This window comes from Scyliorhinus canicula, chromosome 16 (assembly GCF_902713615.1).
Source record: "Scyliorhinus canicula chromosome 16, sScyCan1.1, whole genome shotgun sequence".
Taxonomy (NCBI): Eukaryota; Metazoa; Chordata; class Chondrichthyes; order Carcharhiniformes; family Scyliorhinidae; genus Scyliorhinus; species Scyliorhinus canicula.
Window position 1 is genome coordinate 70,937,685 of NC_052161.1, and position 20,011 is coordinate 70,957,695.

A 20,011-nucleotide genomic window follows, 5' to 3' on the forward strand; every position below is an offset into this window, starting at 1 on the left:
GGATTCCAGGGTTTAACAACCATAAGTGTAGTTGCTGCCTTGCTCCACCAGGAGGAGGTGATGCTGCTGAACTGTGGATGGGGGCTGGATCTCAGACAGACCAGTAATGCATTGTGCTGAAGGTCTGCGTACGCACACATTGACCATCACCATGCTGGCCCCTGGGGATTGTGGTCCAATGTCAGAACATGTTTTACAAAATATATGTTGCAGAGATGATATAGGTGTGTGCCAGGATCTTGGGACTAATGCTTCCATTAATTTGCATCCATCTCAAGCTACTGATATAGGTCTTGGGTTTCTGATTGAGGATTGATCTACCTGTACCAAGGACAGTCCTTTCCCAACCTTTACCCGTGAATTCAAACCAACAAATGTAAAATGTGAAATAGAATGGAGTTGTCAACTCAGGGTTGCATGTGGTTTATTAATCACAGCTGGTTATTCCTGATTTAATGGATATTCAAGTTTTTAAAAATGGAGGCTGCAGGAATGAAGCTAAACTCGAAGCCTCTACCAGTAGAGGGTTGCAGATATTACTTAAAACTGAATAGTTATGTTTGGGGGGGGGGGTGTTTCTGCAAATTTACATTTTATAAATTTAATGTGGATCGTACATATCCTCACAGTTAGTTCTGATCATTTGACTACCACTGTTTGGCCCAGTGATTGCAGAGCCACTTCTTAATAGAGCCTCCTCCAGTGCCCTACCCTCTGAACTAGCATCTTTCTGCAGATTCTCTCTGATCTCCGTCAAGCTGCTTTTGAGTTCATTTTGACCATTAGACCAACTACCTGCAATCTATTCCCACTAAAATGCTGACCACCCGACATCCCCTACATGGTCTCCATGATAGCTGGTATTAATGGCTCCTTCTTCTTGGATACCATCATCCTCCCCTTCAAATCTGATATCACCCCCTCCTTCAAAAACCCACCCATACCTCATTTGACCTTGCAGACTACAGTCTGATTCCAGCATTTATAAACAGCCAGCATTTATAAATCACCTTTAATGCAATGCAATAACCCACCACAGAAACTTTATCAAGCAAAGTTTAACACTGAGCTGCCTAAATAGTATTCAGGGCAGATGACTTGGTCAGAGGTTTTAAGGAATACTCTGAGGGGAAACATGTTAGGGAGGCAGAGTGCTTCAGGAAGGGAATTCCTGCACTTAGGGCTTTGCCAGCCAAATGCACAGTGATCAATGGTGGAGCAACTAAAATTGGGATATTGTAAAAAGTCAGAATTGGACGAGCACAGGTATCTACGATCTGTGGCTCTTACAGATGGCCAGCACAAACACCACAGGCTGCATGGTCTCCTCCTGCTTTAACCTTCAATGAGGAGCGAAAGGAACAGGGTAGTTGTTATGGGGGGACTTTAACTTTTCAAATATTGACTGGAAACGCTACAGTTCGAGTACTTTAGATGGGTCCGTTTTTGTCCAATGTGTGCAGGAGGATTTCCTGACGCAGTATGTAGATAGGCCAACGAGAGGCGAGGCCATATTGGATTTGGTACTGGGTAATGAACCAGGACAGGTGTTAGATTTGGAGGTAGGTGAGCACTTTGGTGATAGTGACCACAATTCGATTACGTTTACTTTAGTGATGGATAGGGATAGGTATATACCGCAGGGCAAGAGTTATATCTGGGAGAAAGGCAATTATGATGCGATGAGGCAAGACTTAGGATGCATGGGATGGAGAGGAAAACTGCAGGGGATGGGCACAATGGAAATGTGGAGCTTGTTCAAGGAACAGCTACTGCGTGTCCTTGATAAGTATGTACCTGTCCGGCAGGGAGGAAGTGGTCGAGCGAGGGAACCGTGGTTTACTAAAGCAGTTGAAACACTTGTCAAGAGGAAGAAGGAGGCTTTTGTAAAGATGAGACGTGAAGGATCAATTAGGGCGCTCGAGAGTTACAAGTTAGCTAGGAAGGACCTACAGAGAGAGCTAAGAAGAGCCAGGAGGGGACATGAGAAGTCTTTGGCAGGGAGGATCAAGGGTAACCCTAAAGCTTTCTATAGATATGTCAGGAATAAAAGAAAGAATAGGGCCAGTCAAGGACAGTAGTGGGAAGTTGTGCATGGAGTCCGTGGAGATAGGAAAGGTGCTAAATGAATATTTTTCGTCAGTATTCACGCAGGAAAAAGACAATGTTGTCGAGGAGAATATTGCGATTCAGGCTACTAGACTAGAAGGGCTTGAGGTTCATAAGGAGGAGGTGTTAGCAATTCTGGAAAGTGTGAAAATAGATAAGTCCCCTGGGCCAGATGGGATTTATCCTAGCATTCTCTGGGAAGCTAAGGAGGAGATTGCTGAGCCTTTGGCTTTGATCTTTAAGTCATCTTTGTCTACAGGAATAGTGCCAGAAGACTGGAGGATAGCAAATGTTGTCCCCTTTTTCAAGAAGGGGAGTAGAGACAACCCCGGTAACTATAGACCAGTGAGCCTTACTTCTGTTGTGGACAATGTCTTGGAAAGGTTTATAAGAGATAGGATGTATAATCATCTGGAAAGGAATAATTTGATTAGAGATAGTCCACACGGTTTTGTGAAGGGTAGGTCGTGCCTCACAACGTCATTGAGTTCTTTGAGAAGGTGACGAAACAGGTGGATGAGGGTAAAGCAGTTGATGTGGTGTATATGGATTTCAGTAAAGCGTTTGATAAGGTTCCCCATAGTAGGCTATTGCAGAAAATACAGAGACATGGGATTCAGGGTGATTTAGCAGTTTGGATCAGAAATTGGCTAGCTGGAAGAAGACAAAGGGTTGATGGTTGATGGGAAATGTTCAGACTGGAGTCCAGTTACTAGTGGTGTGCCACAAGGATCTGTTTTGGGGCTACTGCTGTTTGTCATTTTTATAAATGACCTGGAGGAGGGTGTAGAAGCATAGGTGAGTAAATTTGCAGAAGTTACTAAAGTCGGTGGAGTTGTGGACAGTGCGGAAGGATGTTACAAATTACAGAGGGATATAGATAAGCTGCAGTGCTGGGCTGAGAGGTGGCAAATGGAGTTTAATGCAGAAAAGTGTGAGGTGATTCATTTTGGAAGGAATAACAGGAAGACAGAGTACTGGGCTAATGGGAAGATTCTTGGTAGTGTGGATGAGCAGAGAGATCTCGGTGTCCATGTACATAGATCCCTGAAAGTTGCCACCCAGCCACCCAGGTTGAGAGGGTTGTTAAGAAGGCGTACGGTGTGTTAGCTTTTATTGGTAGAGGGATTGAGTTTCGGAGCCATGAGGTCATGTTGCAGCTGTACAAAACTCTGTGCGGCTGCATTTGGAGTATTGCGTGCAATTCTGGTCGTGGATGTGGAAGCATTGGAAAGGGTGCAGAGGAGATTTATCAGGATGTTGCCTGGTATGGAGGGAAGATCTTATGAGGAAAGGCTGAGGGGCTGAAGGCTGTTTTCGTTATAAAGAAGAAGGTTAAGAGGTGACTTAATTGAGGCATACAAGATGATCAGAGGATTAGATAGGGTGGACAGTGAGAGTCCTTTTCCTCGGATGGTGATGTCTAGCACGAGGGGACATAGATTTAAATTGAGGGGAGATAGATATAGGACAGATGTCAGAGGTAGGTTCTTTACTCAGAGAGTAGGAAGCGCATGGAATGCCCTGCCTGCAACAGTAGTGGACTCGCCAACACTAAGGGCATTCAAATGGTCATTGGATAGACATATGGACGATAAGGGAATAGTGTAGAGGGACTTTAGAGGGGTTTCACAGGACGGCGCAACATCGTGGGCCGAAGGGCCTGTACTGCGCTGTAATGTTCTATGTTCTATCTCAGGGTTGTGCAGCTGGAGGAGTTATGGGCACTGTGTGGTGACGGAGGAAGTTGTAAACCCGGATCAGAATTTTTAAATCCAGATATGTTTATCCAGGAGTCAATGTACAGGAGTTTTGGGAATTGATACAAGTTGGGTATGGTAAGAAATTAAGAAGTGTAAATGTACAAAGGACCTGGTCCATTAGTCACTGAAGGCTAGTATGCAGGTGCAGCAAGCTATTAGGAAGGCACATGGAATGTTAGCCTTTATTGCAAGAGGATTTGAGTACAGTAGTGAGGTCTTGCTTCTATGGTATAGAAGCTTGGTTAGACAGCACGTGGAGTACTGTGTGGCAAAGGATATTATTGTCAGAGGGAATGCAACAAAGGTTCACCAGACTTGTTCCATTCACACCTTCAGGTCCATTGAAACCTGCTCATGCTACTGGCTAGTACGGTGACCCCTGCCAGAGTTCCCCCCCCTCCTCTTCCCCACCCCCTCCTCAGCAACCAGGCCCCACGTGCCCAAATCCCACCTCACTCAAACCAAGAAATAAAGAACTGCAGCCATAAAGAGAAAACCAAAACACATGTAAATAACCTCACCCCCCCACTTAAGCGACAGAAACAAAACCCCAATCCAAATAGAAAACCCTCTTAGAAAAACAGACCCCACCAACCAAGTTCAAACCCCAACTCTCATCTCAATCCCAGCCCTTCAGCCTTAACAAACGCCTCCACCGTCCCAAAATAACAGTCCTTTGAACTGAGTCACTCTCAGCATCGTGGGGTAGACCACTCCGAATTTCAGTTCGCTGCCGTACAAAGCTGCCTTCACCCCTACAAAGCCCGCCCGCTTCTTCGTCAACTCTGACATCAGATCTTGGTGTATCCGTATACCAACGCCTTCCCACTTCACATCTCGCCTCTGCCTCGCCCAGCTCAAAACCTTCTCCTTCGCATGGTAGCTGTGAAAGCAGACTATAACCACCCTTAGTGGCTCATTTGCTTTCGGCTTCAGCCTGAGTGACCAATGTGCCCTGTCCAACTCGTAGCGGGAGGGTTCCTCCCCCTCCCCCATCAACTCAGCAAACATCTTTGCAAAGTACTCAGTCACCCTCGGGCTCTCCACCCCCTCAGGCAGGCCCACGATTCTCAAATTGTATCTCCTTGACCTGTTCTCCGGGTCCTCCATGGCTCTGAGCCCTTTGTTGCTACCCTCCGCTGCGCCTCACCCACCGAGGCGAACTGGTCGCTGTGTTGCGACAATGCCTCCTCCACCCCCTTCAACCTCTCTCTTTGCTCCCGCACTGCAATCAACATCTTCATCACTGCTGCCTTCACTCGGCAATCACCTCCTCCAGCCACTCTTTAAGCGAGGCCTTCAGCTCCCTCCGAAGCAGAAGCACCTCCAAATGCTCGGCAAACAGCCTCTCAAACTTCACCGACATCACCTCGGTCAGAGGTTCTACCATGAGGGAAGCAGCCCCACCCAACGACCCAGCCCCCGCTATCTTTCTCCTGCGGGACTCACAGCAGCACTCGCCAGCAGACTTTCGCTTGTCCTCTTCTTTCCAATACCTTCCGGGACTTCCACATTTAACTAACTCTTTATGACTTCCCACACCAACTCATCCAAGAAATATCCCTGACACCCGGCATGAAAGTCCAAAAAACGAGAGACGCTAGCAGGAGCCACCTAACGTGCTACCTCCACCTACATGAAGCTCCCGGGCTCCTTTACTTTGTCTATTTGACATTATTCTACATTCAACACATGCTCAATGCTTTGTTTTGTTTTTCCTGCCATCTAATCCCATTACTATTTCCTGTTCCCAACATTACTTCCTTCCAACTTGGGCCACCCTTCAGGTTCCCATGCCCCTGACAAGCTAGTTCAAATCCACCCCAACAGCATTAGCAAATCTCCCCGTGAGTAAACCAGTGCCAGTCCTGTTGAGATGTAGCCCGTCCATCTTGTAGAGGCGCCACCTTCCCCAGAACCAGCTCCCATGACTCAAAATCTGATGTCATCCCTCCTACACCATTCCTTCTGCCATGTATTAAATTGCTCACTAGCACGTGGAACTGGGAATAATCTTGAGATTTCTGCTCTTGAGGTCCTGAGGTCCATCAAATGAACCTGCCTCCCATCCATTGACTCCATCTACACCGCCTGCTGCCTGGGGAAAGCGGGCAGCATAATCAAAGACCTCTCCTACCCAGCTTACTCACTCTTCCCACTTCTTACATTGGGCAGGAGATACAGAAGTCTGAGAACATGGACAAACAGACTCAAAAACAGCTTCTTCCCTGCTGTTACAAGACTCCTAAACGACCCTCTTATTGACCTCATTAACACCTGTAAGCCTGTATGCTTTACCCGATGCCGGTGCTTATGTAGTTACATTGTATACCTTGTGTTGCCCTATTATGTATTTTCTTTTATTCCCTTTTCTTTCCATGTACTTAATGATCTGTTGAGCTGCTCGCAGGAAAATACTTTTCACTGTACCTCGGTACACGTGACAATAAACAAAATCCAATCCAATCCAATCTCTTTTTAATTTTCACCAATCTAGTTTAGCCTCAGACGGTTGCCAGGGAGCGACTGAACTGGTAACTGGGAAGTGTTTGCTCTGTTGACTGAAGACAATGGTTTCAATCTTTTCAATATTTAGTTGGAGGGCATTCCTACTCATCCAGTACTAGATATCGGGCAAGCAGTCTGTCAATTTCGAGAGAATGGGAGTTTGATGGTGAGGTAGAGCTTGAGGTTATCAGCGACAACCTGGCTGCATGGTTCTCTCAGATGATGTTTATAGAATCATATAATTTACAGTGCAGAAGGAATCTGCACCGGCTGAGCCCCCAGCTGGGGTGGAGGGGATGACGCAGTTTTTGGAAGGATTGGCATTTCCAAAGGTGGAGGAAGAGATGGTGGAGGGGTTGGGAGCCCCGATTGGGATTGTAGAAGTAGTAGAGGGATTGGAGGCCATACAGTCAGGCAAGGCCCCGGGCCTGGACGGCTACCCAGTGAAATTTTACAGGATGTTTTCTGGGATGCTGGGCCCGCTGCCAGGGAACGGGGTGACCTTCCCCTAACAATGTCGCAGGCTTCAACATCATTGATCCTGAAGCGGGAGAAGGACACAGAGCAATGTGGGTCATACAGACCAATCTCCCTACTGAATGTCAATGCCAAGTTGTTGCCCAAAATTCTGGCCTCGAGGATAGAGGACTGTGTTCCGGGGTTGATAGGGGAAGACCAGGCGAGGTTTGTGAAAGGCAGGCAGCTAACGGCAAATGTTAGAAGGCTCCTGAATGTGATCATGATGCCCTCCGAGGGAAAGGGAGGCAGAGATGGTGGTCGCACTGAACGCGGAGACGGCCTTTGACGGGGTGGAATGGAAGTATTTGTGAGAGGTCCTGGGACGGTTTGTGTTTGGCTTTATCGACTGGGTGCAGTTGCTGTACCAGGCCCTGGTGGCGTGTGCGGACGAATCGGGTGAGTTTGGACTACTTTAGAGTGCACCGGGGGACAAGGCAGGGATGTCCCCTCTCCCTAATGTTGTTTACCATTGGCGATGGCGCTGAGAACACCAAAGGACTGGAAGGGGTTTGTCTGGGGGGGGGGGGGGGGGGGGGGGGGGGGGGGGGGGGAGGTGGGAGGTGGAACACAGGGTTCCGTTATATGCAGACGACCTACTCCTGTATATTTCCGACCCGTCAGGGGGGTGGGGGAGATTATGCGGATCTTTGGGGAATTTGGCTGATTTTCGGGGCATAAATTGAATATGGATAAAAGCGAGGTTTTTGTGATCCAGGCAAAGGGTCAGGAGAGGAGGCTGGGGAAGTTGCCGTTTAAAGTGGTGGGAGGGAGTTTTTGCTACTTGGATATTCAGGTGGCACGGGGATGGGAGCAGCTACGTTAATTAAATCTGGCCTGTTTAGTCGAACTAATGAAGGAGGACTTTCGGAGATGGGGCCTCATTAAATCTCTCTCTTAATTACACTCCAGACATGATTCTCTGGCCTGGTCGCGCTCTTGCTCAAGTGAAACAAGGCTGGTGAAAAACAGGAAAGGCCGAAAACGAGAACCGCATCAGGTGCCAAACCGTTTGCGATACGCGGGGGTGGGGGGGGGTGGAAGGCTATCTGCAGAGTTGGAACGCCATGGGTAGGTGCGGGGGGACGGTACTGGGGGTGCAACCATGCGCTGCACCAGCATGCCAACCCCTGGAATGGGTGTACCCGGTCCAGGACAACCCCAGCCCATGCCCATCTGTCCCACTGACCACCCATAACCCCCACCAATTGCCGAGGCCTCTGGCCGTGCAGCTTAAGGCTATTGATGATGGAATTGGCAGAATTGGCAATCGCGATTGAGCAGTTCACACAACCCAAGTGGGTCCCTGTGGGTGGATGGGCAGTGGAGCACGTGGAAGCCGTTGCCTAGCATCCCAGTCAGAATGTGATGCCTGAACATTGTACCTGGACACTGTGCGAGACAACGCCACACACGCAGCAGCCAACATCCAAATACTCAGGGGTGGGACACAGCTCCGGGGACACCGGAAGGTGGGTGAGTGCACTAGGGTTGGAACCAGCGCCCAGTCCAGATGATGTGTGGGTGTCCGGGAGCCAGGATCTAGGGTCCAGTGAGGGGCCCCCACTGCGGCCGGGTATGCCTGGGCAGGGCATTCTGGGTTGGGGAGTGAGGGGGGGGGGGGGGAATTGCTGGTAGAATGGAGGTTCCTGGGGTGGGAACCACTGCTGTTTGTCAGTCTAGCACCCTCTCCCAATGCCTTTAAGATAGTGAACGCTATGGACGGTATTTTGGAGCCCGCAAAACTTGCCCTATTGGTGCTGCTGCTAGGCCGAGCAGGCTGACGCTCTGGACGGCAGCAGCATCTGCAGATTCTCAAGACAGCTGACCATGCGCCGGACCCCGCCCCACACCCAGAGGATCCGGCCAACCGTTAGACCAGGGAGGGACACAGAGAGGAGGCCCAGGGTGTACAGACATCGCTGGTCTTTTGAACAAATGACGGACAGCCTGTGCTGCAGGAGACTCCGCTTCAACAAGGAGACGGTGCGGCACCTATGCCATGTCCTCAGACTTGGTAACGCATGGAGGAGGACACCCGCTCCCGGTGGCTGTCAAGGTCATTGCAGCTCTGAACTTATATGCCTCAGGATCATTCTTGGGCTTGAGCGGGGACCTGTGTGGCATTTTGCAGGTCACAGCCCATCCGATAGGTAACAGGTGCCATTTGCTCAGGTGGAAAACTATAGCAACTTTGACATGGACCAAGCCCAACAGGATGCCCGGGCAGCAGGATTCTCTACCACTGCCGGGATGCCACAGATCCAGGGGATAGTGGATGGCATGCATATTGCTATGCTCACCGGGCCATCTGAGAGTGCCATACATCAAAAGGGGTTCCACTCTGAACATACAGATCATGTGCGACCACCACTTGAAGATCATGCATGTATGTGCACGCTTCCTGGGGAGTGTCCATGATAGCTACATCCTAGGGCACTGTCATCCACTCTATCCTTGGCCACCTCCAGCACCCGTTCCTCGAAGGTGGTGAGGATTCTCAAGTCCAGCGCGCCTCCGTCAGTCTGGGCCCTGCCCTGATGATTGTACAAGAGCTTCTACTGCAGCGACACAAGAGAGGACATTATTAGCCACACGTGTGGTTCACAGTGGTGGTGGGGGGATATGTGTGTGTGTGTGTGTGTGAAGGGAGGTTGGGGGCCACATGGAGAGTTGGAGGGAGTGGATGTTCGTGCAGACGTGGAAAGGATCTCAGGGGTGGAGGCATTGATGTCAACTCATAGGTCGTTTAACTTCTCACGGCACTGGAGGCCTTCTGGCCTCGACCACATGAAAAATGAAAAAAAAAAGGAAAATCGCTTATTGTCACGAGTAGGCTTCAATGAAGTTACTGTGAAAAGCCCCTAGTCGCCACATTCTGGCACCTGTTCGGTGAGGCTGGTACGGGAATTGAACCGTGCTGCTGGCCTGCTTTAAAAGCCAGCGATTTAGCCCAGTGTGCTAAACCAGCCCATAGAGGAGCCTTGCCAAGTCCGCATCACCGAATGTTGGGGCAGGTCGTCTCAGCGCTACGGCTGCAAGCTGACTGGAGTTGGCAGTGCAAAAGCTGTTTTAAGTGCTGCTCGATCTTAGCAGGGGGCTGGCAAGCACGGTCCCAGCACATCGACTGGTGAGCCTTCATTTGCGGCGAGAAGCCCATGAGGCCTCATTCAGTGGACAAATTAACGTTGAATAGTGTTGCCGGCCTTGCTGGGCTGAGCGTTGGGAAGCTTGCTGCCGTTCCTGCTTGCTACCACACTTCAAAATCTTTCAGAGAATCGTGCCCTCTGTCAAACTTCTTAGAACTACATTTTTGGTCACATTCTAATATTTGCTTATGTACCCCAGTGTCAAATTTGTTTAATGTTCCTATGAAGCAACTAGAGTTGCTTTCCTACTTTGAAAGCGTTGCATAAATGTAAGTTGCAGAAGGTTGTAAGTGTGTTTTGTACCAAAATGCTCTGAAATCTGTGGGCTGGTATTCAGTCTGATCGAGAATTTGCAATTTATCAAGCAATTTTCTATATCCATCTTTTAAGATTATTCAACCATTGCATTGTGACCCATGTGAATATTTATATTTTTTTAAACTGTAGTTTTTTAAAAGTCTAAAGGGTATTGTCAGCTCACCGTATCCTGAAAGTGCCGACTTTCTGCTGGGGCACTGTTCCGATGGATGTCAAGGACTGTCTCCTAGCTCATACAAAATTATTTATTTTTAAGCCAGGCAGAGGGGGTGTTCGGGGTACTGCTCGCAAATTCTCTCTCCCCTTAAACCAAACATAGTACCCCTTGGCTACAAACATGGAACACAGAAAAAAACAAAAAGAAAATCCAGCACTGCATGAACCAGTTCCACTGTTTCTAGGACGGTTTCTATTACTTTTTATTGTTTATTCGGTGAACTCTGTAGTTTTTCCTGGTTGTTTCAGGGACACCCAAGGTCTTGAAACCTACTGTGCTGGAAAGGATTATAATGGGATGTTGCTGGGGACCCCAAGAGTCTCTGGTCTAATTTTTAAATAGCCCAAGGGAAGACAGTTTTAAAGTCTGGCATTTGTATATTCACATATCTTTGTTCTTGCCCATGAGAGAAATTATTAAAATTACAAAGAATCCAACACCAGTCCTTTCTATCCTCTCAGGTGGATGTAAAAACAATATCATGGCACTATTTGAAGAACAGTGTTACCCTGCCAATGTTTTCCCTTCAATCAACACCACCAAAACAAGATTACACCATTTATTTCATTTTTGATTGCATGACCTTGATGTAAATATACTGGCTGCTGCATTTCCCTCTGTACAACAGCGACTGTACTTCAAAAGTACCTCATTGACTAAAGCACTTTTGGGATGGCTTCCAGGTCACAAGAGGCACATGTTCCTTTTCATTGTAGCATATTTTACATTGTTATTTCCATCAGATTGTGCCAACAAGTTATAAAATACTTCAGTTGAGAAGCCTGTTTATATATAGACTACAGTGCTGCCTCATAGTGCCAGGGACCCAGGATCAATTCTGACTTTGGGTGACTGCGGAGTTTGCATATTCTCCCAGTGTCTGCGTGGATTTCCTCCGGGTGCTCTCTTTCCTCCCACAGTTTAAAGATTTGCCATGCTAAATTGTCCCTTAGTGTCCAAAGGTTAGGAATAGGGTGGGGCAGTGGGCCTAGTTAGGGTGCTAGTTCAGAGGGTCTGCAGACTCAATGGGCCGAATGGACTCCTGCACTGTAGGAATTCTATGATAACTGACAGAACAAATGCTACTTTTGTTCAATATGCCTTATGTATATAGTAAGGAAACTATAATAGAAGAAACAGACTAGTCTTTTGAAAAAAAGTGTTATTTCACATTACAATTTTATGATGCAGTCACATTTATTGATGCAAAAAAAAAGAAAGGTAATGAGCACAAAGATAGAAGGCTAAAGAAACTGTAGCCAAGTGAACCAGCCACTTGGTTTCAGGAGCTGACAGTCACAGTAAATTGAAATATAATTATATGCAGGAATTTTTTGGCAAAACAAGGATTGAACATAACTTTAGTACATTAACTAGAAACAGAAAAGTCTGCAAAAACTCCGATTATCAGGCAGCACCTGTGGAGTGAGAAACAGAGTAAAGTCTTAGGTCAATGATATTTCAAATCGATGAAAGGGTTTGATGGTAAGTCATTGACTTGAAATGTTAACTCTGTTCCTCTCTTCAAGAATGCTGCCTGGCTTGCTAAGCATTTCCCACATTTTTGTTTTTAATTCAGATTTCCAGCATCCACAGTATTTTGCATTTGTTTTCATACATTACTTTCCCACTGCTCAAAATAATCCAATTGAAACAATCACAAACACTTCAAAACTTTTCTGTTAAATAACACCTAGCTTCAGTTTTATTTTTGTAAGCTAACGTTTGGGTATACGGTGACTATGCATTAATAACGGCAACTATAATGAGATAAAACAGCGTGACTGGAAAGATACATAGAGAGCAGCGAACTGCTCCTAGTTACTTGTGTGTTTAGGTCCATATAGAAGTAAGTCACCTCTTTTCATGGATTAGTTACTAAGCCCTTCTATTTATACAAGTTCCCTAAAATCTAAAAGACTTCTTTGATTCTACTTTGGTTACAACAAAGGTATATAGCCAACACTGGTACAAAAATAATTAAATATTTTATTTTGAATTAAAATGCAACAGTGTCAATTCTTTTCACCAACAAAAGAAATGTCACTGTTGACAGGTGATCTATATTAAAAGTCTTTTAAACCAATCTATAGGCACCACATGGGACCAGTTTGTTACAGCAAGCTTTTGTGTTTTTTTTTGGACAAGAGGGTTGTGCTTCAAACGCAACAATGATTGTTTAAATACACATGGCAGATCATCCCAAGACAGCCATTTTTTTTTTTACAGTAAACAGAATTAAGACAGGTATGTTTTTAATCTACCTAATAATGCACAGGATGTTCTGTTTGATTGCTAGAGTTGGTTTCGAGGTTTTAGGCAACTGCAGAATGGTGCCAGAAGCACCACCTGCGTTTTGAATGATGCTTGTGAAGAGCAACCTCATCCTTCTCGCGTTCCTTTTTCACTCGCTGGTAATGATCCTCTTCTTTAAGGTACCACACAGGTGGCCAACGGTGCTTTTCAAAATACTCTTGGTTTTCTAATAATTAAAACAATAAGTTTTGAATCTGAACAGTTCCTCTGTAAATACAAGATTCCTATATTCTAGAACATGCAAATCAATTTAAAGGATTTAAAGAACAAGTTTTTAGCCAAGCTGATGAGAATGCAAATCAAAAGAACAATTTTAATTAGTGTAACTCTTTATAACTTTTGCACAGAAGAATTACTGAAAGCTAGAAAATTGATGCTGTCCACACAATCTAGGTTGAACAGCAGTGTTGTAAAAATCCTGCAAAGTAATAAACTTGGAAGGACAGAATAGTTGTGGCACAGGAGGTGGCCATTCAGCCCGTTGTGTTCTCTGCAACAGCAACTCGCCTAGTCCTACACCCCTGCCCTTTCCCTGTAGCCCTGAATTTTTCCTCTTCAGTAATTTTACAATTCTCCTTTAAAAGCCACAATTAAATCAGACTCCACCACACTCAGGCAGTGCATTTCAGATCTAAACCATTTGCTGCGTAAAACGGAGGAAAATTCAACACAATTGGGTTCCTTCTTTACTAACTACAGACTACTGTTAATTCAGCCAATTCTTGCTCAAAATATTGAATTATCCAGTAGTACTAATGAAGCAGGTTTAATGAATAAGCACAAGAGGCAAGTTTTGTGAAGCAATTCTGACTGCCAAGGGTCAGACCATATCTGTTGTCGGTCTATTGGTGAAGGAGGCCTCCACAGTTGAATTTACAGAAAACAATGAAATCCTGTTAAACAATGCAACAAGTCTATAGTGTACATTAGATTGTTGATATATACACATTGACCAGCAAAATAAAGATAATCTCCAAGGTTACCATTCAAAGACTCAGAAAATGATCTTTTGCAGGTGCTTCTGGCACGTTCAGCTTCCATGTAATTAAAATATTCAATCAAATAAACAGGAATCCACTACAGGAAGATACGGCTGCCCGCTTAACCAAGAGAATCTTTCCTATATACTGTTAAGCAGTAAAAGTATGCGTAAAATATTAAATAAAACGTCACTGTGCACTGCCTGGTTTCGAGTTCACTAAAACAAATGCTACATGTTAATGATACTTGTCCACTGGGTTTTACAGCCAAGTTATGACTTTGTGCAGGAACTTTGAAACATTTATCAGCTGATTGTTATTAGTCATGCTGGGAATTACTTCACACAAAAGATATTGCTACCCTACTTAACACGTTCTCCCCTCATTCTGTGAACCATTGTCTAGAAAGCAGCTTTAAACCATCTGCCAGAGTTGTTCTTGAGCACAGTTCTGCAAGGTGCAAGAGAGAGGTCCAGAATAACAAACTCATTAGTGTGGAAAACAGTAGTCCAAACGTGTGCAGGTTAGGTGGATTGGCTATGCTAAATTGGCTCGAGGTGGGGTTACGGGGATAGTATGGAGCTTGGATTTAGGTGCTCTTTCAGAGGGTGGGTGCAAACTCAATGGGTCAAATTGTCTCTTTCTGCACTGTAGAGATTCTATGATTCTAAGGGAACTGGCTCCAGGGGGAGTTAAAGGGGCAGGTGACACTGGGTATCGTGAATAGTCTGTTGAAGGCACGTCGAAGTGAATAGTTGTGGGGTATCCTGACAGTCCATGACGACTATGCCAAGTGAGCTGACAGGTTAATGTAATTCTTGAGATGACCACATTTTCCCTGTGAATGTTTCACTTGCATCAAGATACACTTATCCAATTTCAATCATTACAGATCAGTGGCAACACATGCAAGATGTAGCACATATGCGATGCAGATCCCTGTGAATCTAGTCCAACATTGTGCTGTCTCAATCGCAGATGTGCTGGAAAAAGTTGAAATTACCATCCAGGCTGTAACGATCTGACATGAGCCGTCATCTTGATTGTCAGTGGGATTATGCGCTGTAACTTTGGCCATTTAGTTAATTGTTTATATCACCTTCACACAAGACCAGATTTTTTTTTCCCTATCAGTCTGACTTGGATTCACATTCAGCCCCCAGAGATTGGAGAAGGGATTACTAATCATACTGCATTACCATGTCTCTAAATTTAATTAATGGTTTGAGTAAACCAGAGTAAATGTTTGGTTTCTTACCAGGAGATATTGCCTTTATCTCTTTCCTGAACTTGCAGCAAACATTGTTGTAGCTTGTACAGATGTGATGCAAACACCAAGCTGCCAGCTGATGTGCATTATGAAACTACAAGTATAGAGGATGGAGAAAGAGTTTTTTTTTTAAGATTAGCTACATGTAATATATAGGTACCTATATAAAAATTCCTATTGTGATTATTTCAGAAATGTGAATGGCCTGCAAGTGTCACAGGTGAATTACAGGAGGTGTTCACGTAAATGATAGTCACCTCTCTGTTGCTGCATATGCGGATCTCGAGTGTTAAACAGCATCAGTAAGACCACAATCTGTCTTTGTCAATGACCAGATGGAAATTTAAAACGTACAAAATGCTGCGAGGAAAAAGCCCTAGTTCATTCCAATATCATTACAGATTTTTTTTTTTTTGGGGGGGGAAACAGAGTAGTTAGAGCAATAGTTTCCAGGTAATACCTGTTACTAAGAAAAAAATAAAGTGCAGACAACATGTAGAATTGAATAAGGGCATAACACAAAGAAACATAACTGTAGCGGGCTAAACATGAATCATGTCTTTCTATAGCTACCATTGGTGAGAACTTGTTCTATCATAGAAGGCCTTGTGGCACAGTGGTAGTACCCCTACCGTTGGACCAGAAGCTCCGGGTTCAAGTCCACGGCAGGACTTGTTGGCCACGCAAGGAGCACCCTTTCTAATTGGATAAGGTCAGGGTGGTGGTGGGACGAGCTGGTGAGCAGCAGAGGGAGCACCTTGCTGCTCTGTCAGATGGGTGCAAGCTATGGCTTTCTTCTAAGCTTTAAAAACTCAGGTCTTCAGTTTCCACTTTATTTAAGGCAATCATATATTGGAAAATCAAATTGCAAGCCCCACTTGCACTTCATGTGTGGCACCAGATATACCAAACTGGTGCAGGATTGGAGGCACTGATAGAACTTCTACTGAATGACACCATTCCTGTTTCTTCCAATAACATTAGACCACGAGAGTGGGGAAAATTGGGTGGGTAATGAGCCTGCCTTTTCCCCCTTATCCCTTAATCAAGCCCCGATGTTCTGAAGGAGTTCCCCAAGCAAGACGCTGCTGATCTCTAAAAATATCAAGGCTGCTGTCACGAAAGAAACATGCAATTAAAAGGACAGAACTTGGAGGACTGTTACATAGTTTTTTCCAGGACTTTGACACCCCAGAACGATTTACACTCATGATGTAGTCACTAGTATAAGAAACATGGCAACCAAATTGTGTACAGAAAGTACAAAAATCAATGCGAGAATGTCAGATTTTCTATTTAGTGATACAAAAACAGAAACTACTGGTCTGATTTATCTCAGCAGGTCTGACAGCATCTGTGGAGAGAGAGAGAAAGGTGCTAACGTTTCAAGTCTGGGTGACTCATTGTCAAAGCTGGTTTAGTGATGCTTGTTGAGGGCCAAGTGCTAGCAAATGGGATTAGGTAGGCAGGTCAATTTTTAGTGTGTCGGTTCAAACCTGATGGGCCGAAGGGCCTACTCTGCACTGTATTGCTCTGTGATTCTGTGATACATTTTAACCGTGAAAATGTGGGGAACTTCCGGTTTTTCTTCAAAATCGAGCCTTGGCATATTTTACATCAACTGGAAGGGGCAAGGGTGTTCTCAGTTTAACACATCATGTGAAGCACAGCCATTATAACAGTGGTCCAACTCCCTCAGTATTGCACTGCCCACTAGATTCAGCATAGTAATGCACGCATTGCAAAAAATCCAATGGAGTGTTATTTTGACAGCTAATGGTATTATGAAACAGTCCAAGAAAAGGATTGTTAGACTTGTATCATAAATTGTTTCTTACTGGCTTACATACCAATTCATGTGACACTTATGCTAGCCATCAGTCTAAAGTATATTAATGTATATCATGAGAGAAATGACCTACTTGGGCAAGTTCCAGGTACGTCAACACTTCCCCATCAATATCATCACCTTCTTTTACTGTTTTCAACAACTCCTGCACAGCATATTGTTCTGTAAAGGATCAATATATACAATTATGTAACTAATGCTCCCATCTGGCACATGATATTGAAGAAATTATTTGGTTATGAAATGTTCCCAAATTTTCAGGACTAAATGTTGAAGTAAGACCTAATAGAAACTGGCCTTATTTGCTTTATCCACAAAGCGTTCAGCTTTATTTGCTTTACCCACAAAGCAGGGCAGCATGGTTGCACAAGAGGATAGCACTGTGGCTTCACAGCGAAAGTGTCCCAGGTTCGATTCCCTGCTGGGTCATTGTCTGTGCGGAGTCTGCACGTTCTCCCCGTGTCTGCGTGGGTCTGCAGTCCAAAGACATGCAGGTTAGGTGGATTGGCCATGCTAAATTGCCCTTAGTGACCAAAAAGGTTAGGAGGGGTTATTGGGTTACGGGGATAGGGTGGAAGTGAGGGCTTAATGTGGGTCAGTGCAGACTCGATGGGCCGAATGGCCTCCTTCTGCACTGTATGTTCTATGTTCTTTCCAAATCATTGAAAGATTATTACGGCCACAGGACTTAAGTCATGCCTGGTGAAAAGGTAGTGATCTTGTAATTTTCTAAAATTAAGTATTATACCATTGGTGGAATTAACATTTGTTAGGGATAATTTTTGCTTTGGATAAACTGGAGTGACTGAATTATTTCCATTGAGCTCAAAATTCTTTAAAAAAAAATTAAAAAAAATACTAGGGACGCGAAGGCCAGGACACCGGCCTCTTTCACCTCCTGCACTCCCAGCTCTACCGCAACTCCAAAAATCGCGAGTCCCCACCCTGGATCCAACCACCCTCGACACCGTCCCCGCCACCCCCTTCCAGAATTCTTCCAGTGCTGGGCATGCCCAGAACATATGGGCGTGGTTCGCTGGACTCCCCGAACATCTGGTACACCTGTCCTCACCCCCAAAGAACCTACTCATCCTAGTCCCGGACATGCGGGCCCGGTGCAGCACCTTAAATTGGATGAGACTAAGCCTCGCACATGAGGAGGAAGAGTTGACTCTCTCCAAGGCATCCACCCAAGTCCCGTCCTCTATCTGCTCCCCGAGTTCCTCCTCCCATTTAGCCTTCAGCTCCTCCACTGACGACTCCTCCACCTCCTGCATTACCTTATAGATGTCAGACACCTTCCCCTCTCCGACCCACACAAGCTCAAAATTCAATGACAAAATTATTCCTGCTCAGTTTCAACATAGTGATGATTCAGAGAAAGGAGGTCGGCATTATATCATGCAAATTCAACTTGGGAGCAAAATCTGCTCCCATCCATAATTGTGTTCCAAGTGCCTGCAAATCACAAAAGCATTTGTGAAAGATTCATGAAAAAATTGGTAGGAGGAATAAGATGGCCATGCTTTGCTTTGAAAATAAGTTTTTAAACAGAGTGGCAGTACAAAGGAATGTTGGGTAAAAATTCAGAAATCAGTAAAAATAGCAACACATTTACAAAACCATAAAAGATGCAAACAAAGCTGCGGGGTTCACTTCTAGAGTAGAATATAAAAGCAGAGAAGTTATGTAATACTTCCGTGGGATCTTGGCTAGATCATACATAAAGTACTGTGAGACGGGTGTCCACATTATAAAAAAGATAGAGGCAATACAGAAAGTGAAAATGTTTTTTTTAAATGGATGATACCAGAAAAAAGTGAACCAAACAAGGCTTTTTTCTCTTAGAGAAGAATGCAAAGTGAGCTGGAAGTGGTCTTTAAAATTATGAAGGGGTTCAATAAAGAGACAATGTTTATGCAGAGTCCAAAACTGGGACTGATAATTAAGATGGCCACCAATTAATGCAATAAAGAATTCAGGAGATGCTCTATACTCCCGGACAGTGTTGGCAGCGTCAAATTCATGGCCACATGGAATCACTGAGGCAAATAACACATGCATTTAAGTTTGGCTGGATTAGAGGTTACATTACTGCAATATTGAAATAACTGCAATGACACATTAATAAGGGGTAGCCTTTACTTATGGCCTTCCCTGGGGGAGGGATCCCCAATTCATGGGGAGAGGCCCTTAGCTGGTCAGTTAAGTGATGCAGGACTGCTGCTATTTCTCCAGTTGGTGAACGAGACTCTCTCCCCTCTCCCCATCGGCAAGATTAAATTCCACCCAAGTGTTCTATTCACCAGAGAACCACTCTCCTCTCTCATTTTCAGATGGAAGCTGATCCGAGGTTCCTGTTGTTATACACTGACAATTGATATCAAACAAAGCAATATAATTTCTTCAAATTTGAGATTTTGGGTGTAATATTTTATTAAACACAGTGTTTAATTTTCATTTGGAAGACTAGTGGTAAAGTATGTTTTTCGAACCAGAATTATTTGTTGTCTGGTGTGTTACATGGCCTCATGTTCCTTCTTTACCACTGACCTGTCAGAGCCACAAAACGTGGAAGGCACAGCCTGTTTGCCAGGACAATCAGCTCAATTGGGTCAAGTGTTGAATTGAATGAGAATTGGCCAGTGTACAGATACTCCAGAACTGCCTGCATACAAGCCTTGCGTGTGTTGGGGAAGTAAACCTGTAAGTAAAGACAAAGTACTATTATATGACCAAACCTTATTCTTAAACACTATATAATATATTTATGATTAATAAAATACATTAAGTATTAATATAAAATTGCATGATTGCAATTGTGTCTAAAATGTGAATTAAAATAATTTAAATCTAAATTTGGGTGAAAAGAGATCATCATAAATCTATTCTGTTCCATGAAATATTTAAGACTCCTGCTTTATTGCATTTACCAAATGGGTTTAATTTGATACAATAAGTAGTAATTATTAATGTTTGCAAACAAGAAAGGAAGTTAGGAACTGCCATTCATCAT

General features: G+C 44.7%; 1 protein-coding gene across 6 annotated transcripts in view; it reads right to left on the reverse strand.

The window, feature by feature from the left end:
- Positions 1 to 11,742: 11,742 nt before the first annotated feature.
- rhobtb1 (Rho related BTB domain containing 1) overlaps positions 11,743 to 20,011 on the reverse strand; it is a 168,663-nt gene continuing 160,394 nt past the window's right edge. For 3 of the 6 annotated variants that reach the window (XM_038773644.1, XM_038773639.1, XM_038773642.1), the window contains 4 exons: positions 19,549 to 19,699; positions 17,069 to 17,157; positions 15,135 to 15,240; positions 11,743 to 13,062 (listed from right to left, as the gene is read on the reverse strand). In XM_038773644.1, the coding sequence (XP_038629572.1) occupies positions 12,896 to 13,062; positions 15,135 to 15,240; positions 17,069 to 17,157; positions 19,549 to 19,699 (513 nt within the window). In that variant the 3' untranslated portion in view covers positions 11,743 to 12,895. The remainder of the gene's footprint in view (positions 13,063 to 15,134; positions 15,241 to 17,068; positions 17,158 to 19,548; positions 19,700 to 20,011) is intronic. The other 3 variants (XM_038773641.1, XM_038773640.1, XM_038773643.1) reach the window with 2 other exon arrangements.